We start from the raw sequence: 23,805 nt of genomic DNA on the forward strand, positions 1-23,805 counted from the left end.
GCCAGTAGGTGTCAGGTAGTCTAAAGTCTTCATGGCCTCTGGGGGCTGGGGATGATCGGGAATGCAGAACGTTGGAAAGCCCACCCCTGAAAGCCGGTTCCCCATACACTAAACTAGTTCGATTACACCAATTAGACCGGGAAATTGAATCCTCTCTTTTTTTTCCCTTGCCCCCTTTCGGTTCTTCTGCTGGCCGGCCTTCTTGGTTTTTGGATCAATGCTGCGACGACTCACTGGTTGAGGTCTTGTTTCGTCGTTCTTTACATCCGCTGGCCCTCTTCGTCTTTTTTCTTTCTTTTTTTTTTTTAATCTCTGTTTGGCTCGAACCACAGAACCTGGATGAAACTCACCTACTGTTCCTTGTGGTTCCAGGTCCCGATCTCCACCTTCTGAACTCTACCAGACCCTTCACCCCTCTTCTCAATATTCAACCATCATCAGCTGCCCTTCTGAAATTGAATCGCGCATCTAGGAGGGCGCGGCAGTTTCCCTCCCGTCCCTGAAACGACTGATTACGACCCTTAACGATGGCTTTTTTGTTTAAATCCAAGAAAAATTCACAGGGGTCGGCGCTCCCCCAGGCGACGAGGAATGTTCATACCTCCGAGGGCTCTCCGACCACAAGCGCTCCGGCCCTGAACGGGGTCAAGGGGAGGGGCCAACACAAACTCCCACGCCCAGCAGCAGCTACAATCACTCGCTCAATTCCGCGACCAGTCCGACCAGTCCGGATCCGATCAAAATGCGCCAGCGAGCAGAGTCAGAGTCGCAGGTAAGTGCCTGAAGATTGATACCCCAGAGTGGGCATAACTCATGCTGACTCTGTTGTCCTAGGCTCCACGACAACAAACTGGCCCCAATAGCCTCCCTCAAAGCCCGAATTCATCTCTCTATCCGTGGTCGCAACGCCGTGTCAACTTTGCTTCTCCTCAATCTACGCCATTCCCGCGATATGGTGCTGCGATCAATGCTGTCGCTTCGAAGGAGGGCGATATCTACATGATGGGCGGCTTGATCGATGGATCTACCGTCAAAGGAGATTTATGGATGATGGAGAGCAGCGGCGGTGGACTATCGTGTTTCCAAATTGCAACCGTCTCAGAGGGCCCAGGCCCTCGTGTTGGTCATGCGAGCTTGCTTGTTGGTAACGCATTCATCGTGTTCGGAGGTGATACCAAAATCAACGAGAACGATGCTCTGGATGACACGTTGTACTTACTTAACACTTGTACGTTTCCTCCGCGCATTCGGTTTTTCCCTCTGATCTAACTTTTTTCTTTTTTTCTGAAGCTTCTCGTCAATGGTCTCGCGCTATCCCCCCCCAGTCCCCGCCCATCCGGTCGATACGGTCACACACTCAATATTGTGAATTCTAGGCTCTACGTCTTCGGGGGTCAAGTGGAAGGCTTCTTCTTCAATGACTTGGTTGCATTCGACTTGAATCAGCTACAGAGCCCTACAAACAAGTGGGAAAAGTTGATTCAGAATACCCACGAAGGCGGGCCCCCGGAGGGCCAGATTCCTCCCGCTCGAACTAATCACTCGATTGTCACATTCAATGAAAAGCTGTATCTGTTTGGAGGAACGAACGGTGTCAGGTGGTTCAATGATGTTTGGTGCTTTGACCCTCGCGCAAACTCCTGGACCGAAATCGATTGTGTCGGTTTCATTCCTACTCCTCGGGAAGGCCATGCAGCAGCCTTGGTCAACGATGTGATGTACGTGTTTGGAGGTCGCACTGACGAAGGTGTGGATTTGGGAGACTTGTCCGCTTTTCGCATCTCGACTCGACGTTGGTACTCGTTCCAGAACATGGGCCCAGCGCCATCACCCAGGTCTGGTCACAGCATGACGGCATTCGGCAAGCAAATCATTGTCCTGGCCGGTGAGCCCAGCTCCGCGCCTAGAGACCCAAATGAACTTAGCATGGCGTATATTCTTGATACCTCAAAAATCCGGTATCCGAACGATGCGCAAGCGGGTGAGCGAAGCTCCTCTGCCGCTGGCAGGAAAGTGAGCGTGGAGAAACAAGGTCCTCCTTCTGGGCGCATGTCCCGCGAGGCTCATAATTCTACTCCTGACCAGCAACGCCGGGGCACTCCCTCCCGCGAATCGCTCGCTCAAGCCAGTGGCAGGCCTGGTGACTATGGCACCAACCCTAACCTTGGGCCTGGATCCCGCCTACCTCGCGCGTCAATTGCTCAAGCGCCTTCTGGGCCTCCTCCGCCTGGTCAAGCACCATCTCCCGGGCCTCGTGCGAACGGTCCACCAGCTGCAATGGGCCCTCGTAGCAAGACGCCTCCGACCAAGGTAGATCCTCGATTCAACGGAGCCATTGATGTTCGAGCTGCAAATTTCGACCGTGCCGAGTCACCGGTTACAAAGGATATTCCTGATCCCCAGGGGTCTAGTGGCCAACGAACCCCTACCCAGCAACAGCAGAAGATGACAGCGAAGGCTATGGAGGCTGGTGAAGGTGCTCCCCTTCGTCAGCGGTCTCTTCGATCTCACCGCCAGCGCGCTTCCATGGAGAGTGCGGAAGAGTCCGTACTGGGCCGTCATGGCCGTGAAGTGAGCATTGATAGCTCAATCGACTCCAGAAGCTTGCGGAACTCGAAGACACTGGGCGAGGAGCCCCGATCACCACGGCTGACACCCCACCAGGAGGCTCTTATTAAAGAATTGGAGGCCGCTAAGGCTCGAAATGCGTGGTATGCATCAGAGTTAGCGCTCGCAAGAAAGGCTGGCTACATGCCCAATGCATCCAGTAGTCCTGCTTTGGATGAGCGCGTGAGCGATTCTTTGCCCGACGAAGATCGTCCGCTGGTCGAGGCCTTCCTTGCCATGCGAGCAGAGCTCACTAAGATGCAAGCCACTGTAGACCGACAAGCCGCTATCGCCTCGAAACGAATTGCGGAGGTAGAGCACCAGCGCGATGTTGCTGTCAGCGAGGCAGCATACTCGCGTGCTAGACTGGCCGCTCACGGAGGTAGTCAAAGAGGTACTCCGCAGCCGGAAGTGAGTCGAGATTTGGATGACAGTGAGCGCCCAACAGATATTGGGCGACGTCTTGCACTGGCTCTTGCTTCGTCGGCAGAACTGAAGAACAGGCTCGATCTCCTATCTACGGAGCTTGCCCAGGAAAGACAAGCCAAGGAGTTGGCCGAAGACACCAATGAAGCCACTCGGAAGCGCCTGGCGGAGCTGGAGATCCAAAGCAACTCTCTCGAGGCTGAAAATATGCGTGCTGAGCTACATCGTGCGCAGGCTTCGTTCCGTGAAGAGGCCTTATTACGATCGGAGGCGGAGGCCTCTCTGAAGCAGCTTATTATTGATAAGGAAGAGTTACTCACACAAATTGAGGAATCATCTGCTCGTCTGAAGGATTACAGCACCAACTTTGGTGGACTGAAGGAAGCTGTTGCTGCTTCCGCTGCCAAGACAGCCTTCGTTGAAAAGCAGCTGGCTGAAGAAAGAGAGCGACGGGAAGGCCTTGAGCGAAAGCTCCTGCAGCTGCGCTCCGAGCACGAGGAGCAAAGTACTGAGTTCGAAAACATCACTCGTCGTCTCCGGGATGCCGAGGAATTGGCCGAAACTCACGCGAAGGAAGCTGAGGCACACAAATTGGCATTCGTTGCCGGTCTGGAACGTGCAGCTTCTACTGACCTCGACTCCTCGATCCGGTCTCGTGCGGACCAGCGCGTTGCTGCACTGGAAGCACAGGTCGAAAAATCAAGCACTTTGGCCAAGGCTAATCAAGCTGCTGCCGACTCCGCTGCCGAGAAGCTGCGCCGCGCTGAAGAGCGTATTGCAGGCCTCGAGGCGTATCAAGAACAGGCTAGCAGGGAGGGCTTGCAGCTGCGCAGACAGCTACAGGCCGCCATGAAGGAAAGCCAAGCAGCGGCCGCCGAGAGCAGAGAGTTGAAGATTCAGCTGGAAGCTCAGCAACGCGAAGCTGGTGCTCTGAATGTTCAACACGCTGCGCTAAAGGATTTACTTGGCGAACGTGGCATCAACCCAGACAGCCGACGCTCTCCTCGCCTGGATTCTCCCGGATCCCGCTTTGGGACCCCAGAGCAGGGCCGCCTGCGTGAACTAGAGCAGCAGCTGTCTGCTAGCCTCAAAGCGCACGAGGAAATGAAATCTACATTTGAAAGCCGTGAACAAGAAGCCGACCGCGCATACCGGGAGAAGCTTGAACAGCTTGAAAATGATTATCAATCTGCGGTCCACTATGTGAAGGGCACCGAAAAGATGCTGAAGCGTATGAAGGATGAGCTGAGTCGCTACAAGTCACAAAATTCCAAGATTCAGTCCGAGTTGGAGGCTGCTCAAAAGAATCTTTGAGAGCGCCGGCAGCAAATCACCAGACGCCGCCGACTGGGAAGCGGAGCGCTCCCGACTCCAGAGTTCTATCGCGAACCTAGAACAAACTTCCTCTGCCTCCATCCAGTCTCTTCAGAGCCAGGTCGAAAAAATGAAGCAGCAACTCGCCCTTGCCGAGAGCGAGAAGGAGAAGTCACGCGCAGAGCATGATCGTACTCAGTCCGAGCTGTTGGCTACCGCAGAACGCACTCGTGCCGAGTTGGAACAACTCAAGCAAGAAAACCAGCTCCTTGAGACTCGTGCCTCCGATGCAGAGGAGAAGGTTAACATGCTCCTAGAGCAAGTTCAATTATCGGTCGGTCAAATCCGCCGCCAAAGTCAGCACATGCAAGGCGCCAATGGACATTCCCGCAATCACAGCGCTGCATCCAGTGCAACTGCAGGTGGCCGAGCACGAGCCGACAGCAACCTTTCCCAAGATTCTACCTCTTTTCCCGATAACCGCGGGTCCATGGCTTTAGATTCCCTCGCCAACGAGTTGGAAGCTCTACGATCCCAGTGGGAAGTTACCAACCGCAGCAACTATCGCTTGAGCACCCAGCTGGACATTGATCGAACGCCGACCAAGGACACCAGCGACGGCCCCGGCATGATGAGCGATAGTCTGAACGAATGGCGAAGGAGGTTGGACGAGGAAGAGCGGACAGCTTCGAAGCCCAAAATCTTGTCTTCTGGCAACGACCCTGCTCCCAACGTCATCTAAAATCCCTTTCGCCCATGCTACGAAGATGCGTCCTGAGATATGTTGATCTGCACCTGCTGAGCGCTTCCATGTATTCTGCCGCTTCGTTTCTTTTGCCTTGTAATTTTCGCGAAGCATGATCCTTGCATGATGAAAGGACTCTCATTTTTATCCGACCGAATCGTTTCCATAGAGGCGGGACTCCCCTTCCTTTGTCTTGTTTTTGATCCGCTTTTTCTATGGTTTCCATAGTTGTTTCTCTTTTCGTGTTTACTTTTTCCATCTGTACCTCCCACCCCTGTTCTGTGTTTTTTGACCGCTCGCTCGTTCCTCCGCTGTCTCTTTCTACTTCGACACTGTTTCAAACTTTTTTTTTTTTCTTTTTTTTTATACCCCGGTTTTCCGACGTTTCTGGGACTCTGGCTGTACCACTAGCACATCCACGAATTCGCAACTATAGTCAGCAACATAGTTCTGTCAAGAAGCTCCACATTTCTGTTTCCGCCCCATTTCGCAGCATGTATGTAAGCATATGTTTGCAGTACGTAGAGCCCCGGGGCTGTAAACATTGTAATCTGATCGGCGACCTACCCGAGTCAGCGATAGGCTCAGCCAGCACCTGCAGGTCGGATGCAGGCGCGAGGCAAACTGGGGCTGCGGCAAAAATTGGGGTGGCATAATGGCAATTATACCATCCAGCACAGTCGGGGGCCAAATGAGACATTACTTGTTTGGGCATATGCGTTACATGTGAAGAAGTAATACACCAGTATTATTGTCCAGTATTATTTTCCAGTATTATTTTCCAGTTTGCGTTATGAGAGGTTTACAGGTATTGTTATTCGTGCTGCCTTTCGGCAAGATGCCAGAACATCGACTGGCCGAGGCTGGGAGTCCATAAGAAGCGCACTAGCCGGCGGTATTCTGGGATTCGAGGAAAAGGCCTAGACTTTATAAAGCACCTTTTGTGCTTCCCGGTTCTTAGGTATCAGCTGAACGTAAATTCGACCTGCACATGGGCCCTAGTCGATCTTCTAATGCCGGACAAATCCGCGGGGTCCAGTAAGCGCCGTGGTTCGAAGGAGAATGCCCGCGAATATAGGCCTCAGGAAGTGAAGAAAGCGCGACAAAGTGACAGGGAGGGTGTATATGTCATAGATGTAAATATAGAAAAGGGAATTGCCGCCCAATTACTCCGTACGGTACCAGTTCAAATCGCGCAAAGCCCAAGATAAAGAGTACTTAACGATACCTCGGGCTTTGCGGGCACGTCCCCACTGCGCCCGGTACTGCGTAGGTCACCAGCCACCCAAAATTACCTTGGGTTCGGTGAAAATTACACCCTCACCGACTTCCTCGCCCCCCTCTCTCCTCTTCTCCTTTCTTTCATTCCACCACTCTTATCAAGGCGTGTCCTTGATTTTCCTCCTCGCTCGTTCTTCGTCGAGCTCACCTTTTTCTTTCTCCGGCCTTTCGACGGTCGGCTCTGGATTATCCCACGTTTGATCCATTTGTAAGTCTCATCACCCAACATCCTGGTAGTATCCCTGAGCACAAAGAGGCTGCCCGTTGCCTGCATCTGGGCTCGCCCTTATCTCTCTGCCTGACTCGCCTCAGACTCTTGTGGTCAAACCGGTCGGGAGCCTGCTTTTCCCACCCGCCTGAGGCTTAGATGTCACAAGCCCCCCCTCCTGATTTTGCCTTTCGTGACCTGTATTATTTCTCGTCACCCCCCTTTCCCAATCCAACCACCATCTTTGCTCACCCATGTCCCTTTTATTCTCGTGTTTCCTCTAACTTGATTTGCAGCAATCCAGTTATTTTCACAGCTTCTTGCTGTGTTAATCCTATTACAAGATGACGACCATGGTTAGTATCACTCCCTTTTCACGTTCCGTCCACAGGCTCCTTCTTTCATTCGAATAACATGACCTGGAAATGAATTCAGGCATGGCTCGGATGGCCTCGGCTATCACAAAATCTTTCGGAAGCTGGCGTTGGTTGCTAACATTAGTCAATAGGATTTGCGTGTCGGTAACAAGTACCGGATTGGCCGCAAGATCGGTAGCGGTAGTTTCGGTGACATCTACCTTGGTATGCTTCTGGCCCCTCCAGCATCTGTCCCTGTCTGGGACATGACAGTTCTGATCTTACAATAGGCACAAACATCATCTCCGGTGAGGAGATCGCCATCAAGCTTGAAAGCGTCAAGGCCAAGCACCCTCAACTCGAGTACGAGGCCCGCGTCTACAAGTCCCTCGCTGGTGGTGTCGGTATCCCCTTTGTCCGCTGGTTCGGCACCGAGTGTGATTACAACGCCATGGTCATCGATCTTTTGGGTCCCAGTCTGGAGGACTTGTTCAACTTCTGCAACCGCAAGTTCTCTCTGAAGACCGTGCTTCTCCTCGCCGATCAGCTCATTTCCCGTATCGAATACATTCACGCCAAGTCGTTCATTCACCGTGATATCAAGCCCGACAACTTCCTCATGGGTATTGGCAAGCGTGGAAACCAGGTTAACGTGATTGATTTCGGTCTGGCGAAGAAGTATCGCGACCCGAAGACTCACTTCCATATCCCTTACAGGGAGAACAAGAATCTCACTGGTACTGCTCGTTACGCCAGTATCAACACTCACTTGGGTGTCGAGCAATCTCGCCGTGATGACATGGAGTCTCTCGGTTACGTGATGCTCTACTTCTGCCGTGGCTCTCTTCCCTGGCAGGGTCTGAAGGCTGCTACCAAGAAGCAGAAGTACGACCGCATTATGGAGAAGAAGATGACCACCCCCACCGAGGTCCTTTGCCGCGGTTTCCCCAACGAATTCGCTATCTACTTGAACTACACCCGCTCGCTCCGTTTCGACGACAAACCCGATTACTCCTACCTGCGTAAGATCTTCCGTGACCTCTTCGTCCGCGAGTCCTTCCAGTACGACTATGTCTTTGACTGGACCGTTTACAAGTACCAAAAGAACGCGGCTATGATCGTGGACGGTGCCAAGAAAGACAAAGACGATGAGCAGGCACGCCGTCAAGGTGCCGCTGCTGCGGGCCCTATGGCTGCTGCCAAGCCTGGAGCCATCTCCGGCCAGCGCCGCAAGGTCATGGAACGTTCTACCCTCGACACCCCGGAGACCAACCGTGCCGTGGGAGGAAGCGAAAGGATGTGAGTAATATGAAACCTGGTCCCGAGTAGGGAAACCCCTTTTCTTAGCCCTCTTGCGTTTGGTGTTTTTCTTCTGTGACGCTGGCGTGGAGGACCCGTGAGTTCCGAATCTGACTAATCGCATAGTCTTCGGCGTTAGACTGCGTTCTGCCTCGAAGGGTGCTGCTCCTGGTTCCCATGGACCTTCAGGCGGCCGTTCGAAGCGGGACGATGGAACGGGGGCTCAGTGGTACTAATTGAAGCACATGCAGAGAGATTCAAGATGGGGCGATTGTATTGCTTTTATTCTACATCTCTCGCGTGCTCACTTATTGGCCTAAGAATCTCGAAATTCCCATTGTCAAGTCGCCGTGGACGGAAACCTTGCACTCGACTTTCGGATTTTTTTTCTTCTCTCCTTGGATTCACCATTCATTTTGCAATCTCTCCAACCGCCTTCCAGTCCCGTTTTCGATCCTACTTCGACCTCAGCCGTTTCGATCTAAGTCTATCCCTTTTCCAATTCGTTAGCTCCAACTGCCAGCACACGGAGGCTTTTTTTTCTTCACCTGATTAGTCTCTCCGTTGAGCTAACGATGGCCTGGGATGACGGTCTTTGCTTTTCATCTCGGATTTTTGTGTACCCGCTTGTTTGGGACCGCCGAGTAGCTTTGACCTCGAAGCGTGGTGATATGGTGGCTATTCTTACGTCTTCGTCTTGCTTTCCGATATCTAAACTTGTTGAACTCTTATCGACTCCAATCTCAACAACAAGTTTTTCACATGGACCGGATCCAACGAAGGCTGGAGATGCAAATGGAGGCGTCAACATTGAAACAGAGTCTACATTTTCTGTTATTTTGACGACTATCGCTGGACTCCCTGGAAGAGCGAGCATTCAATGCCCATCAAATTTGCCCCTTTTCGCTTGTTCTTTGATTTCAATTCCCACTGCATTCTTTTCTCTTTTTTTCTTTTTGTTTTTGTTACGCACATCGACGCCATAATGGGGACGAGGGGAAGACTGGTCGGGCCGGTCCGATTTTTGAAACGTGGAACCAAGGTTTCTAGGGTGGACTTTCTTCGAGTGTTTGGCGTCTGGTTATTTCTATGGGCAATCTGCACCCCGGATTTGCTCGTTCGTGGCCCTGCGATCATGCACTGTGCTCGGTCGGAGAGAGTCTTGCTTCGGTTGGTAAATGGCGACGGATATGGATAGGGTCGCTTCCGGGGTGGTAATGCGTCGATGTGCATCGTTCATGTTCTTAGTCTTCCTACTCTGGTTTTATTTCATTGCTTCCCAACTCGCTTCCAGCAGCACCTTTCTGCGATGAGCTTTATTTAGGTTTCGTAGGGCTTCCCTAGACCAAGGAAGCTGCCATTGCCAACTCTTACCAAGCCCGGAGATGCCTAGTGCTAGTACCCGTCACCCGATAATAGTAGCATCGGCCACTGGCGGTTTGTCAAGCCTGGCTTTTAGTCCCTCACGATTTTGAAGATTCAGAGAATACGTACTTGATGAGAACCTTGAAAAATCTCTCGGTGCTACTAACTATGCGGATTTACGTGCTCATGTATCACGCCTGGTCAGTGAGCCCTACAGCGCTTGCCGTGACTTACCAACCCAGGCATTTTGCCCCACCTCGATGCTCTATAGCTACGAGAAACTTACCAGGGCTCTATTTTTGAATGCAGCGTATGGTACTCATTCAGACATGAATCCCCCGATGTTTCATCAGGCGTGTCAACAATGCGGGAGAGCAAATTGCAGGAGATTCACGACCGCTCGAGTCCATACGTTTTCCTTTACAAGCACACAAGAAGAAGTGCAGAGACTTTCCGTCGGGTACAGAGACAGGGATATCGACACTACTGTATCATGATGGGACCGACAGAGTCAAAGGCATATCCATACCCACGACTGAGAAGATGCCAATATCCAGGCGATGGGACTATCTCAATCGGAACTTCCCCAAATTCCGTAGGATTAAATCCACCCCCTTTTTATTTGCAAACCAGAGGTTACAGGCGATCTATCACTGCCGCCCTCCTTCCTTGATAGAAGCACAATCAATCCTCTAACATCTGCCAGTCGTAGTTGTGAGGTGCTTACGAATGGCTTTCAGCTACAGCTGCGGCAGGTTTTCCTCTAATACCTCGTGTTTTCTAATCTGACAGACTCCTTGGGGGTATTTCAGTGCGGCACATTGGTGGCTTTCAATCATCAGCTGGCAGTGATTGACTTTCACCTGATATTCCTTTACTGTGCGGGAAAGCTAAGAGCTCCCAACTTGAATTCTAAGTGGAAGGTGGAGGTACTATACCTACCGATAATCGCCTACATATGGTAGCAAAATCATTCTTTACGGTAGAGACCCTCAGTATTTTTAGTCTACGATTAGCCCAATCGCCTGTCCTGTTAGTTGCGGCTTGTGAATCCTTGCATGCAACTTACCCAGCCCAGCATGTTGGTGGGTTCGCTGATGGAATGACATGACAAGAATAGCACGGGGGCCTTTTGGACTATAATTTGATAAGCACTTCATTCTCGGCAAGGACGTAGCGGGGGCTTCCTGCCATCTCCCATTTTTTCCATAATCAGATTCATCAATGCCAAAGGTGATTTAGTTGTAACTTCCGAACCTTTATGGGGCGCTCTCTTACCGATGGATAGTGAAGGTCTGCTCATTATGAGTATCTTAAGTCGTGATATTTTCGCTGATCTTGACGACGGAACCACCTTGATTTCCAGTGACACCCAAGATTGCGATGACTTTGTCCGCGGAGAAATTGGTATGAAAATCGATGTAAAAAGGGTGCTTCTAGGAAAGAAGCATTGGAAGTATCCCCACGGGATGCTAGTATCGCGGTTCTTGTAGATGCTCGAGACGAGTGATTAAGCCAACGCTGCAAGGTATCTCGACTCGAAGGGCGTTTCCTACTATGCTTCGCTGTTGTCTGATTGGCCAAGCCCCATGTCCGATCGAGCCCGACTCGTGTCCGTCTCAAGTCGCAGTGGAAGATTGGACATTGGTCATCTTTACAAATTGCCAGGTGCCCGACTTTTAAATTAGCTTAAACTCCGGGTGGAAAGAGGGTCTTGCTTGAACATTGCAAAGTTCTCTATACATCATCCATGCATGCACTGCCGCATTGCCGCACTACCTTTCTTTTCGAAACAGACCGACTTGGCTGGGTTCGATGTGTTCAGTAGGTGAGTACTCATGTATCGATTTCCTTACGCTTCGAGAATCCTGTAGAAAAGGGGCTTGAAATGGTTTCAAATGTTAGTCAAATCCATGATTTTTTATCTTCTCTTGGAGCGAGTTATATGGGGCACCAGACTTGGTCAACCTCCCGTTTGTTCCAGTAGAAATCACTTGCGCCTGTGCCGTCTTTCGTCACCCGTAAGATCTTCCGGCGCTTCTCTCTCCTCTTCCCATTTCCAAGTTACAGCCCATCGCCATGGACTTCTCCAACTTCGCTGAGCACCAATCCCAGTCTTTTCCGCTATACGGCCTCCCTACTCCCGACCATAAACCGCTGCAGAACCCTGACGAAGCTCTGCGCGACCCATTTGCCCTGGTATGCAGAATCCCCCACGGTCCGCCCCCCCCCCCCCGGCCCTTACATGACGAAATATACTATCTGTCGGTAAGCTTCGATTTTAACATTGGCCGCAGAGCAGCTTCAACCAATATTTCCCTGGATACGATTCTTCTCTCCGTATTGACCCCTCCTCCTACGTTCCGCCACCCCATTCACCGCCAGATTCCTTCACCAAGCACTCCGCCGGGAGCAGCGACCATGCAAACTATACGAATCAAGACCAGGCTCTAGGAGATGGCGACGAGGTTCATCTTCCAGATCCTCCCGTTGCGCGGAGTAGCAGCGAGGAGAAAGACTCCTCGGTACCCGCCCAAAGCAAGCGGAAGGCGCAGAACCGGGCAGCGTATGTACCACGGCTATATTCACCTGGATGGGACTCGTGGCGGAATCATCCACGCTAACGGGGAGATACAGTCAAAGGGCTTTCCGCGAGCGGAAAGAGCGCCACGTTAAAGACCTTGAGGAGAAGGTACTCTCGCTAGAGGAAGCTTCGAACAACTTGCGAGCCGACAACGAGCGCCTGAAGCGCGAACTCGCCAAGTTTGCCACCGAGAACGAGATCCTGCGGGCTACGTCTTCGCTAAATGCCGGGAACAATAATTCAGATCGTTCAGTGCCGACGACCGTTAATGGGCCGATGACATTCACGCCAACCGACTTCTACACTAAGTTAGCGGACGGCGAGGAATGGGCGGATAACCCGATGCCAAACCCGACCAAGCATCGTTTACTGTACTGCAAGAAAACGGGCGAAAGGCTTTTTGATATTGGCGAGACGTGGGATTTGATCCAGGCTGATAAGGCGTTTAAGGAGGGCTTGGTTGATATTGCGGTTGTTGTGAAGAATTTGAAGGGGATGGCACAGTGCAGTGGACAGGGCCCAGCTTTCAGAGAACGGGATATAAAGAAAGCCATGATGGCTACTATATCAGACCGAGATCAGTTGATTTGATCGTTCTATGAGAACCAGGTCTAGTCCAGGCCTGTCCGGTTGACGACGGTTTCCGATTGATGAGATACGGCGTTTTTGTTTCTACATTTTCTTTTCTCTCTGCGGCAGGGCTTCGAATTTGCACTTGTGCTGGAATCGTCCTTGGTTTTATCTCGGAGTACTTCAGGTGTTGGTGACGCCAACCTGGCGATAGGTAGCGATGGGTCCGATCGATTATCAGTTATGTACTTCCCCAAGGCTGTGAAACTTTGTTGGATTCTATGGAGTGCGCATTTGGGATTTCTTATTCGCAACTACAAGTCTATCTACATATGTGAGACCACAATACCTATCTCTATAAATGTACTAGTAACTACTAGTGGGTCTCTCCAAGTCTTAAGGCTTGCAACCTTCAAGTTAGAACGAAGTAAAGCACCCTGCTTAAGGCGGTTTGCATTCTCGTTTGAAAAATTTCAAATATGCCAGTATTTTCGAGCCAATTTAGAAGTAGCTGCTGCCTACCTGCAACCGTCAAAAACGCCCTGACATAAGGGTCTCGCTTTTGACAGGCCATCTCCTTGATAATTTCGATCGCCGTGAAGAACATCTCGTAATATACAACATCATTTCATAAAGTCAGGTCCAAGTTGGTCGCAGTTCACAGGTCTTCCTGGACGATTACTGAAATCAGTCCCAGTCATCGTCGTAGTCCTCCACGTTCAGGTCATCATTCTTGCGGTAGTCGTCATCTGAATCGGAACGCTTCTTAATGCGAACGTCACTTTCCTTGACAGCTCCGATCTCGACAAGAAGACGTTCCAAATCTAATAATCAGTCAGGATCGCAGAATCCAAAGCTAGATATATCTTGGCGAGTAAATCATTACCTTCAATCTTAGTCCGCGGCCCGTTAAGTTCTCGCAGAGTAATCAACTGTTTCCGGATCTCCGTATCCTTATACACGAGAATAGTAGGGGTATTGCGCTCAGGGTAGCCCTCAATACACATATCGGCGCGGATTTCACAGAACTTGATATCGCCAAACTTGGCGGCCAATTGTCGCCAGAGCTCTGTCAGTACTCGAGACTCGACATTGGCACCCTGAGATGTGAGATTGACAAGAACAAAGGCGCTCTTTGATGCTTCTGTGACTTCTCGGGCATAGTCGACTTTCTGTAGGGGGTAGACCTGATTGAATAGACTGGTTTGTTGGAGGGTAGAAAGCTCCGCAAGGCGCTGTTGTCTGGTGAAGGCAAAGTTAGCACGAGTGTCCTTAATTCTTGCATACCCGGAGGGTGTGAATGGCCTTCCAACCTGTATTTTTGAAGGAATTCCTCGTCCTCCTCGTCCTCCAGCGCATCCAGCTCGTCAATATCCTTGTCCTCCAGTCGATTCTCATGCGCTCTGTGCTGCGCTGCAATTAAGGCTTCCTGGATCAATGGCTCAGGGTCCTTGGGTTTCTCAGGAATTATTCCATGTTGACGAAGAATATCGTTCCTATATCGCAACCGCACAGTTCAATTTATAATTCGTGATCAGGCCTGTCTCCGCGGGCGGGGAAAGCAGAAGTGTAGACGGGCGGACCATACCATTCAGTATCCTCGTTAGGGTTGACTTCAACCTGCATGGTGAATTCGAAAAGGGATTGAGCCTCACTCTCGCCTCAAACCCAGAAAAGTCAAGGGTAGAAAGAAAAAATCGTAGACACAAGGAAGCGAAACAAGCCAGGGCAAGTCATGATGCCACCTGTTTGCAGTGTTTGCGTGGATCCTGCCAAACACACGGAAGGCCACCTCAACTTTACTCCATAAACAGTGACCCTGGAGCTTGAGGTTGCCACTCGTCCTTGTCTCCACCTCCTTTCCATCGTGTCCTCCTTTGAGCTCTTCATTTGCTCGGGGCGAACTATGCGAATGCAGTAGGCAATCCTCCACACCGCCCTCTGCTGCTACCTGTCCTCCCGATTGAATCCCACCTGAAACCCGACGAGCGATCGCAAAACATTCTCCGCTGGTGCAATCCCAGCACCTGGGCAAAATGAGTTACATGAAGAAAGACGAAGATGCGGATCAGGTCATGATCAAGCTTGACCGAACTTCTGTTTTCCAAGATGGTATGCCGATCTTGTAATGGCAACCGCCAATGACCCCCCCCTGGCCATACGATTTACCACATATATCCTCCGACCTGGATCCCACTAACCATGTCAATTATTTCTAGCTCGACTATTCAATTCCTCCCCGATCTCCCCGCGAACATGCCGTACCCTCTTGACCAAGATTGCGGTCCTCCTCTTCACTGGGGAGCAATTCCCCACAAACGAGGCCACCACGCTTTTCTTTGGTATCTCCAAGCTGTTCCAGAACAAGGACCCTTCTTTGCGACAGATGGTCTACCTGATTCTGAAGGAGCTTGCCCACACCGCCGAAGATGTGATTATGTCGACCAGTATCATCATGAAGGACACTGCGGTCGGAAGCGATGTTTTGTACCGTGCCAACGCCATCCGAGCACTGTGCCGAATTATCGATGGTTCCACAGTCCAAGCCATTGAGCGTCTCATCAAGACCGCCATTGTTGACAAAACCCCGTCGGTTTCCTCCGCCGCCTTGGTCTCCTCATACCACCTCCTTCCCGTTGCCCGTGACGTCGTTAAGAGATGGCAGAGTGAGACACAGGAAGCCGCATCTTCTTCAAAGCAGTCGACCGGCTTTCTGGGTTTTGCATCTAGCTCCCAGCCCCATGCTATCTCCCAGTCGAACTTCATGACCCAATACCATGCAATTGGTCTGCTGTACCAAATGCGCTCCCACGACCGCATGGCCTTGGTTAAGATGGTCCAACAATACGGTGCTGCGGGCGTGGTCAAGAGCCCGGCTGCTCTGGTGTTGCTGGTCCGTCTGGCGGCCAAGCTGGCAGAGGAGGATGCTGGCCTTCGGAAACCCATGGTGCAAATGCTCGATGGCTGGCTCCGTCACAAGCACGAAATGGTCAACTTCGAGGCCGCAAAGGCCATTTGTGATTTGCGCGATGTCACCGATGCCGAGGCTTCACAAGCCGTCCACGTTCTTCAGCTGTTCCTTTCTTCTCCTCGATCCATCACCAAGTTCGCAGCCATCCGTATCCTTCACAACTTCGCTACCTTCAAGCCTAATGTCGTCAATGTCTGCAACCCCGATATCGAGTCGCTCATCTCCAACTCTAACCGCTCTATTGCTACATTCGCTATCACTACTCTGCTCAAGACCGGTAATGAGGCTAGTGTCGACCGGTTGATGAAGCAGATCTCTGGATTCATGGCTGATATCACCGATGAGTTCAAGATCACCATCGTAGAGGCTATTCGCACCTTGTGCCTGAAGTTCCCTAGCAAGCAGGCCGGCATGCTTGTGTTCCTGAGCGGCATCTTGCGTGACGAGGGTGGCTACGAATTCAAGCGCACTGTGGTGGAGAGCATGTTTGATCTTATCAAGTTTGTTCCCGAGAGCAAGGAAGATGGTGAGTTCTTCAACGCCGATACGACCTGTTTGACTTTTGGATCTAGCTAACACAATACCCTAGCTCTCGCCCACCTCTGTGAGTTTATCGAGGACTGCGAATTTACAAAACTTTCCGTTCGTGTTCTGCACTTGCTCGGTACCGAGGGTCCTAAGACCTCCCACCCTACCAAGTACATCCGATATATCTATAATCGCGTTGTTCTTGAGAACGCTATCGTTCGTGCTGCTGCTGTCACTGCTCTTGCCAAGTTTGGCGTCGGCCAGAAAGACCCAGAAGTCAAGTCCAGTGTCCAGGTCCTACTTTCTCGTTGTCTTGATGACACAGATGATGAAGTACGAGACCGTGCCGCGCTTAACCTTCGCTTGATGGGTAGCGACGATGCTTCAGCTGAATCATTTGTTAAGAATGGTAAGATACCTTGCTGATATTTCTATGATCAACTTTTACTGACAAGCCACAGATAATATGTACTCTCTCTCCACATTCGAACACCAACTTGTGATGTACGTCACATCAAATGACAAGCAGACTTTCGCCGCCGCATTTGATATTTCCTCTGTTCCGGTTGTCTCCCACGAGCAGGCCTTGGCCGAGGAGAGAACCAAGAAGCTCACATCCGCCACACCCACCCTCAAGGCTCCATCCACCGGACCCCCCAAGGGCAAAACCAACGGAGTTGCCGAGGCCACCAGTGCGGCCGCTACTCAAAAGTATGCCGAGCAGCTTATTCAGGTTCCCGAGATCAAGGAGTATGGTGCATTGCTCAAGTCTTCTTCACCTGTTGAGCTTTCCGAGAGCGAGACCGAATACGTCGTTACTGCCGTCAAGCATATTTTCAAGGAGAATATTGTCGTGCAGTATGATATCAAAAACACACTCCCAGATACTGTTCTTGAGAATGTGACAGTGATCGCCACTCCATCGGAAGATGATGTCCTCGAGGAGGACTTCATCATCCCGGCACCAAAGCTCACCCCCAACGAACCCGGCGTGGTCTACGTGGCATTTAAGAAGCTGGGTGGAGAAAGCAGCGTGCCGATAAATTCTTTCACTAACAACCTTAAGTTCACCAGCAAGGAGATTGACCCTACCACTGGTGAACCCGAGGATGAGGGGTACGATGATGAGTACCAGGTGGAAGACCTCGAGTTGACGGGTAGCGACTATGTCATTCCCACGTTTGCTGGCAGCTTCGACCATGTCTGGGAGCAGACCGGAGCTAACGGCGAGGAGGAGAGTGAGACACTGCAATTAAGTAACATGAAGGGCATTACTGGTACGTTAATAATAACTAGCTCCCTGCCTGCAACTCCTTATTCTAAGCTTTATCCCAGATGCCACCGAGCAACTCATCTCCGCTCTGTCTCTTCAACCCCTTGAGGGCACTGATGTGGCCCTCAACAACAGCACCCACACACTCAAGCTGTTTGGTAAGACCGTGCTGGGTGGCCGCGTGGCTGCCCTGATCAAGATGGCGTACTCGAGCAGGACCGGCGTCACAACCAAGATCACGGTGCGAGCCGAAGAGGAGGGCGTTGCAGCTGCAGTGCTTGCTTCTGTCACTTAATGTCTGTTTCTTTTACCTATCTGTTTTCCTTTCTATAGCAAATCGTAGTAGACGTGAGGATTGGTCTTTTTCTTTCTCCTTTTCCCTTCTTCAGCCTGCTAGCTATTCCTACCTGTGCTCCTTTCTCCAGCCCTTTTCGTGATTCGAAGCTTCCCGGCGATGTGTTGGCATTAATGAGCCCTATGAAGGTTACTTCAAAACAAAATGGAGATCTTGTTCTGTTGATTTAAAGACATGTATATTGCGTTGAAGACAGCCCTTCGGGCTTTTCTAGTCATGGTCGTCAAAATGGTCGTTCGGTTTATCTAAGGGTATCATAATTTACGCCCGAACGCAAGGCACATGGAGGACTCGTTCATGAGAGCCTTCGCAGATCTTCAGAAAGTGTACAAACCAACTTCATCAAGTCCAATAGCATCGAGCTCCTCGTCTGTCGCTTTCTCAACGTGGTCCATGATGTAATGATCAATTGCAGAACTCTCCTTGTCAAGCCCGAGCGGCCCCATGAACTCCCGCCTAATTCCCAGGGACCACAGGTTCCCTAATGTGCCATCCAGGAGCTCATAGATGAGCTGGTCCGCTAACTCTTTAGTGTCAGACGCGAACGACATCTCATTCAGCTTCAATACTCGGAGTGGAAGCGATTGGTCACGGAGACGGATGAGCAGATGATCCACGATCTGGAAGATAGGGAGCATCTGCACCGGGATAGTGAGGCTGCGAAGAGCAGGCATAGAGAATAAGACAGGCGTGCCTAAGTCATAGTCGATGACTTGAGTGCCGGCCCATATCTCGAGTTCTGGGAGATGGACAAGCTGTTTGTTTGAGAGTAGTTCATGGAGCAGCGATTCGTTCAGGTTCTTGCACCCGCTGATCGTGAGTTTCGTCAGATTCGCAGGCCAGTCGAAGTGGAACATGACGCCTGCGTCAAGGTGTCCTCCGACTATGATATGAGTGAGAGAGCGCGGCCATTCGCCGTCTGCGGGTGTTGTGTGGGTAATTTCCAGGAATGTAGGTAGTATAAGTCTGGATAGGTTCGGGAGGCCGGCTATACTTTTCTTCAGACGTGGGAACGATATAGATTTCCCGCCTATCAAGCTCAGGTCTAGATCCGTCAAATTATGGCATTTGGCGAGAGATGCTAGAGCGTTGACTCTAACATATCAGTTGGATCAGTTTCGGAGCCTTTCGAGATGGAGACCGGAAGGGGTTTCATCTTACCCAAAAGAAGCACGCGGTGCCGTAAAGTGTCGTAAATTCTTGCTCACCCGGCCAAGCAGCCGCGAGGTGAGGCTATTCGAGCTTTCATGGACCAGATGGTCTAGACGCAAGCCATACACCAGCGTTCCAAGATCGGTCTTACTCTTATTGAACCTCGAGGGAGGGCTTATCGTTTGGGCGAACTTGACGAAGCTGCTACCGGCTAAGAAATCGGGGTATGCGTAGAGATGACCAACAGCTGCCGAGTACCATTGGTGATTGACAAGACAGAGATTATACATCGTCTTTTGCCGGGCTCTTGCGGGAGATTGATTTTGTCCATCATGAGAGTATAAGCTCAGGGTATTGGCCCATTCGGCAATAAGCACAACAATTTCAGTTGGGAGGTACAGGCCAACTGTCGAGCCCATAGCGGGAATGAGAGTCACGGCCACGAGGCAGGAATGGGACCTGCAAGTCTCATAGTCCAAGGGAAGTCGAAGATTGCGGACCAGACGCGTGGGGAAGAGGAGGAAAAGCGATAAGCGGATGATCGGAGAAGCTTAATGTGGGGCGTATGGATGATATCACTCGAACAGGTTTCCGCGGGCCTTTTATCCTCCCCATCTCTCCCGCCCAACACCACCATGAGGCCTCAGATTGCCTGGCGATCTCTTGGTTTGCTCCAGCGCCAGTCCCTTCGTGGGCCTGGCCAGCGGGCCTTCCAAACTGCTGCGAAAACGCGTATTCCCGACTTCGCATTTGCCTTCGAGTGAGTGATTTGCGATGTATGCATACACTTGAGCCTCCTTAACCCGGTTCTGACTTGGCCTTCCAGTATTGACGGTGTCCTTTTACGAGCCTCAAAACCTTTACCCGGTGCTGCCGACTCGCTGGCTCTTCTGAAAGAGCAAGGTATCCCTTTCATCCTCCTGACCAACGGGGGCGGTAAACACGAGACCGCGCGCGTTGCAGAGATCAGCGAGAAGCTCAATGTTCCCCTTGACGCATCCCATATTGTTCAGAGCCACTCTCCGTTCGCCGAGTTGGTCAAGGGCCCGGATGAAGCTAGCGCATTGGAGAATAAATGTGTATTGGTGGCCGGCGGTGATGGCGACGGCTGCCGACGCGTTGCCGAGCAGTACGATGAGCAAAATCGGAAAGTTGAAGATGTAGAAGTTCGCTAACAATGGATTGTAGATACGGCTTCAGGAACGTGGTGACACCGGGAGATATCTTTATGGCTAACCCATCTATTTGGCCATTTTCCAAGAATTTCTCGGAATACTACAAGACCTTTGCGCGCCCTCTCCCTAAGCCCCTCGACCCGACGGACCCGGCGAAGGGCCTCAAGATCGATGCTATATTTGTTTTCAACGATCCTCGTGACTGGGGCCTCGATACCCAGGTCATAATGGACATCTTATTATCGCGCCAAGGACTCGTGGGCACATTGTCGGAGAAGAATGGTCAAACCAACCTGCCCAACCACGGATATCAGCAAGATGGCCAACCCCACCTGTACTTCTCCAACCCCGACCTGTTCTGGGCGGCAGCTTATCCCCTTCCTCGCATCGGCCAAGGAGGCTTCCGCGAGGCACTTGAGGGGGTTTGGGCAGCGACTACAGGTGGCCCCAGCAAAGGCATTGAACTCCAAAAGACTGTGATCGGCAAACCGTATCAAAGAACTTATGAGTTCGCAGAGCTCCAGATGCTACGCAACCGCTCGAAGGTCTTTGGTAGTATTGCGGATCAGACGCCGCTGCAGCAAGTCTACATGGTTGGAGATAATCCCGAGTCGGACATTCGAGGCGCAAACTCGTACCGAAGTCCACATGGGAGTAGTTGGAAGTCGATCCTAGTCCGGACAGGTGTTTATCCGGGCGGAGAGCCTGCATATGTGCCAACTACCATTGCGGATAATGTGCAGAAGGGTGTGCATTGGGCCCTCCAGAACTCGAATTGGTCATTTTGATCATTGCATGGAGAGCATGGCCAAAGGGCACTTTTACTATGCATAGGCATGCCACATTATGCTGTTTCATACATATAGATTTTATTATTCTTCACTAAACTCTGCGTGTTCTTTATCAGCTTTTCTTGCTTCGAGGCTGATATATCCCGTCAACTTAAGAGCTCAGTCTCTATATTCTTTTTCTATGCTGCTACAATTTCATTCAAAAAGATTCTCCAGAAAAAGCCATTAGTCAGTGAGACCAGCCATACCTAGGTATAGCAGCACCTGTAACTCCTCTACACGGCGAAATCTCTTATTAGTATCCGTGGTCAATATTAGGAGACGAAACATAGTTTCATGAAAACGAGGAGATATTAAATTTGAATCATCACCAAGTGCTATTATGGATGACCTAGTAGATATGAACTATCCTTTGAGTTATCGTTAGTCTACAAGCACTTTTAGCATTCTGTTATTGAACCGCACCCTTTGTTGATACATCTATCTATGGTACGATGACTTCTATAGTTCCTGATCTGGCAACGGTCATGTGACAACCCTCCCCCTCTTAGGGTTTAGGGCAGTCAATGTATGGCGGGGTGAGTCAATGTCATCGGCCCGCAAAGTTTCCAAGCTTGTTATTCCAAAGCATCATCGAGGTAAGAATCGGGCGCCTCCCTGATTTTGCTGAAGGCATATCGCCAGTTCCACTAACAATTCTCTTTCAGCAACATGGCGGACTCCGAACTCCCTACCCGTCCCAAGCCCGAGGAAGCTCCCGCCGCTGGAGGCGAGGGCGAGACCAAGAACGCCAGCAAGAAGGCGGCAAAGAAGGCGGCAAAGGAAAAGGCCAAGGCTGAGAAGGCCGCCGCTCGCGCAGCTCAAGAGAAGGCCCAGGCCGCTGCCCAGGAGGCCAATGATACCGCGAAAGGTCTTTACGGGCCCCTGCCCGAAAGCGAGGATGTCATCTCTTCAACCCGATTCAGCCAGCTATCAGAAGATTCACAGGGCAAGGAGATTACCGTTGTTGCACGAGTCGACAATGCGCGCGTCCAGAGCGCCAAATTGGCATTCTTGATGCTGCGACAGCAGGGCCAGAAGATTCAGGCTGTCATCGCTGCCGCAGAGCCTATCTCGCGACAGATGATCAAGTACACCGGTGGTCTCAACGTCAACTCTATTGTCCAAATTACCGGTATCGTCAAGAAGCCTGAGATCCCCATTTCCTCCGCGACTATTCAAAACCTTGAGCTCCACATCCGCAAAGTGTATATGATTTCCGAGGCCGCGCAGATGCTGCCAATGCAGGTCAAGGATGCCGAGCGCCCACCTCCAGAGACCAACGAGGAGGGCGAGGTCGACGCTGAGGGCGCCCCTATTGTTACTCTCAAGACCCGCCTTGATAACCGGGTCCTGGACCTCCAGACTGAGACCAGCCAGGCTATTACCTGGATTTCCAGCGGTGTCGCGGAGTTGTTCGCCGAGTACATGATTAAGAGCGGTTCTCGATGGATCTTCACCCCCAAGCTAGTGGGTGCCGCCACTGAGGGTGGAAGCAACGTGTTTGAGGTGAAGTACTTCAAGCGTAACGGTTATCTTGCCCAGAGTCCCCAGCTCTACAAGCAAATGTGTATCGCTGGTGATATGGAGAACGTATTCGAGATTGCCCCAGTGTTCCGTGCCGAAGACAGCAACACCCACCGTCACTTGACCGAGGTGAGAACTACCGACCATCATTGAGAACGAGTTGCGCTAATCGAATTTACAGTTCGCTGGTCTCGATTTCGAGAAGACTTTCGAGAACCACTACCACGAGGTTCTGGAGTTTGCCGAGAACCTCTTGGTATTCATCCTGAGCCAACTGAAGGAGCGCTACGCCTCGCAGATCGCCACAATCCAAAAGTCCTACCCCAAGGCCGGCGACTTCAAGCTCCCTAAGGACGGCAAGGCCCTGCGCCTGAACTACATGGATGGAGTCGCCCTCCTCAAGGAAGCTGGCGTCGACATGTCGGAGCAAGAGCGCTTCGAGAACGACTTCACCACTGCGATGGAGAAGCAACTGGGCCAGATCATCCGCGAGAAATACGACACCGACTTCTACGTTCTGGACAAGTTCCCCATGGCCGTGCGACCCTTCTACACCAAGGCCGACCCCAAGGACAGCCGCTTCTCCAACTCTTACGACTTCTTCATGCGCGGCGAGGAGATCATGTCCGGTGCGCAGCGTATTCATAACATCGAGGAGCTGGAGGCTTCGATGCGCAGCAAGGGTCTGGACCCTACCCAGGAGGGCTTCGAGGATTACCTCAACGCTTTCCGCCAGGGATGTCCTCCGCACGCAGGTGGTGGTCTGGGTCTGAACCGTATTGTCATGTTCTTCCTGGGTCTGCCTAACGTCCGTCTGGCTTCGCTGTTCCCTCGTGACCCGCAACGTCTGCGCCCATAAGCGCAATATGTACGTGTAATTAGACCTGCCAAAATAAAAAGAAATGCATTGAATTACGAAAGCGCTGCTGTTGACGCCTTCCTGCGTGAATCATCCGAGTAATTCTAACCGAGGATTGAAACTTGGACCCAATTACATAAGAGTAGGCAGGTTATGAGATTAAGTGCATTATGGATCATCGTAAGCTACACTACATTGCGCGAGGCAGGGGAGATGCATATCAGGCACTCGCTTCTATCTGGCGGTCACGAAATAACACCGATAGAGCATCGAACCCATGAGCCCCATGGAGTAGTCGCAGGATGACAGGAGGAAACACAAGGAGAAAGGAGAGAAGCTGTACACGACGCTGAAGCAAAGCAAAGAAGGGTTATGGCGGC

General features: G+C 51.4%; 9 protein-coding genes across 9 annotated transcripts; 6 read left to right on the forward strand and 3 right to left on the reverse strand.

The window, feature by feature from the left end:
• Positions 1-742: 742 nt before the first annotated feature.
• Positions 743-5,089, forward strand: N7468_004255 (putative cell polarity protein (Tea1); the record flags this gene model as incomplete). The annotated part of the gene is made up of 4 exons (XM_058473552.1): positions 743-772; positions 835-1,211; positions 1,326-4,292; positions 4,351-5,089. The coding sequence occupies 4 exons, from the start codon at positions 743-745 to the stop codon at positions 5,087-5,089; spliced, it is 4,113 nt and encodes a 1,370-aa protein (XP_058332555.1).
• A 439-nt stretch (positions 5,090-5,528) lies between these two features.
• On the reverse strand, positions 5,529-5,792 carry N7468_004256 (uncharacterized protein; the record flags this gene model as incomplete). The annotated part of the gene is made up of 1 exon (XM_058473553.1): positions 5,529-5,792. The coding sequence occupies one exon, from the start codon at positions 5,790-5,792 to the stop codon at positions 5,529-5,531; it is 264 nt and encodes an 87-aa protein (XP_058332556.1).
• A 1,133-nt stretch (positions 5,793-6,925) lies between these two features.
• N7468_004257 (casein kinase 1 family protein) lies at positions 6,926-8,240 on the forward strand (the record flags this gene model as incomplete). Its single annotated transcript, XM_058473554.1, has 3 exons — positions 6,926-6,937; positions 7,090-7,162; positions 7,228-8,240. The coding sequence occupies 3 exons, from the start codon at positions 6,926-6,928 to the stop codon at positions 8,238-8,240; spliced, it is 1,098 nt and encodes a 365-aa protein (XP_058332557.1).
• Positions 8,241-11,680: 3,440 nt separating this feature from the next.
• On the forward strand, positions 11,681-12,776 carry rsmA (putative bZIP transcription factor (Fcr3); the record flags this gene model as incomplete). Its single annotated transcript, XM_058473555.1, has 3 exons — positions 11,681-11,800; positions 11,899-12,167; positions 12,239-12,776. 3 exons carry the CDS (start codon positions 11,681-11,683, stop codon positions 12,774-12,776), a joined length of 927 nt encoding a protein of 308 aa, XP_058332558.1.
• A 666-nt stretch (positions 12,777-13,442) lies between these two features.
• On the reverse strand, positions 13,443-14,381 carry N7468_004259 (phosducin family protein; the record flags this gene model as incomplete). The annotated part of the gene is made up of 4 exons (XM_058473556.1): positions 13,443-13,579; positions 13,642-13,997; positions 14,069-14,251; positions 14,344-14,381. The coding sequence occupies 4 exons, from the start codon at positions 14,379-14,381 to the stop codon at positions 13,443-13,445; spliced, it is 714 nt and encodes a 237-aa protein (XP_058332559.1).
• Positions 14,382-14,791: 410 nt separating this feature from the next.
• N7468_004260 (coatomer subunit gamma) lies at positions 14,792-17,822 on the forward strand (the record flags this gene model as incomplete). Its single annotated transcript, XM_058473557.1, has 5 exons — positions 14,792-14,867; positions 14,975-16,252; positions 16,316-16,663; positions 16,716-17,531; positions 17,590-17,822. The coding sequence occupies 5 exons, from the start codon at positions 14,792-14,794 to the stop codon at positions 17,820-17,822; spliced, it is 2,751 nt and encodes a 916-aa protein (XP_058332560.1).
• Positions 17,823-18,199: 377 nt separating this feature from the next.
• On the reverse strand, positions 18,200-19,453 carry N7468_004261 (F-box domain protein; the record flags this gene model as incomplete). The annotated part of the gene is made up of 2 exons (XM_058473558.1): positions 18,200-18,977; positions 19,044-19,453. The coding sequence occupies 2 exons, from the start codon at positions 19,451-19,453 to the stop codon at positions 18,200-18,202; spliced, it is 1,188 nt and encodes a 395-aa protein (XP_058332561.1).
• A 216-nt stretch (positions 19,454-19,669) lies between these two features.
• N7468_004262 (putative HAD superfamily hydrolase) lies at positions 19,670-20,997 on the forward strand (the record flags this gene model as incomplete). The annotated part of the gene is made up of 3 exons (XM_058473559.1): positions 19,670-19,794; positions 19,861-20,163; positions 20,223-20,997. The coding sequence occupies 3 exons, from the start codon at positions 19,670-19,672 to the stop codon at positions 20,995-20,997; spliced, it is 1,203 nt and encodes a 400-aa protein (XP_058332562.1).
• A 714-nt stretch (positions 20,998-21,711) lies between these two features.
• dps1 (putative aspartyl-tRNA synthetase Dps1) lies at positions 21,712-23,425 on the forward strand (the record flags this gene model as incomplete). The annotated part of the gene is made up of 2 exons (XM_058473560.1): positions 21,712-22,695; positions 22,748-23,425. The coding sequence occupies 2 exons, from the start codon at positions 21,712-21,714 to the stop codon at positions 23,423-23,425; spliced, it is 1,662 nt and encodes a 553-aa protein (XP_058332563.1).
• Between the last annotated feature and the right edge of the window lie 380 nt (positions 23,426-23,805).

This window comes from Penicillium chermesinum (assembly GCF_028974085.1).
Source record: "Penicillium chermesinum strain IBT 19713 chromosome Unknown utg000003l:1.0-5111272.0:1.0-5115320.0, whole genome shotgun sequence".
Taxonomy (NCBI): Eukaryota; Fungi; Ascomycota; class Eurotiomycetes; order Eurotiales; family Aspergillaceae; genus Penicillium; species Penicillium chermesinum.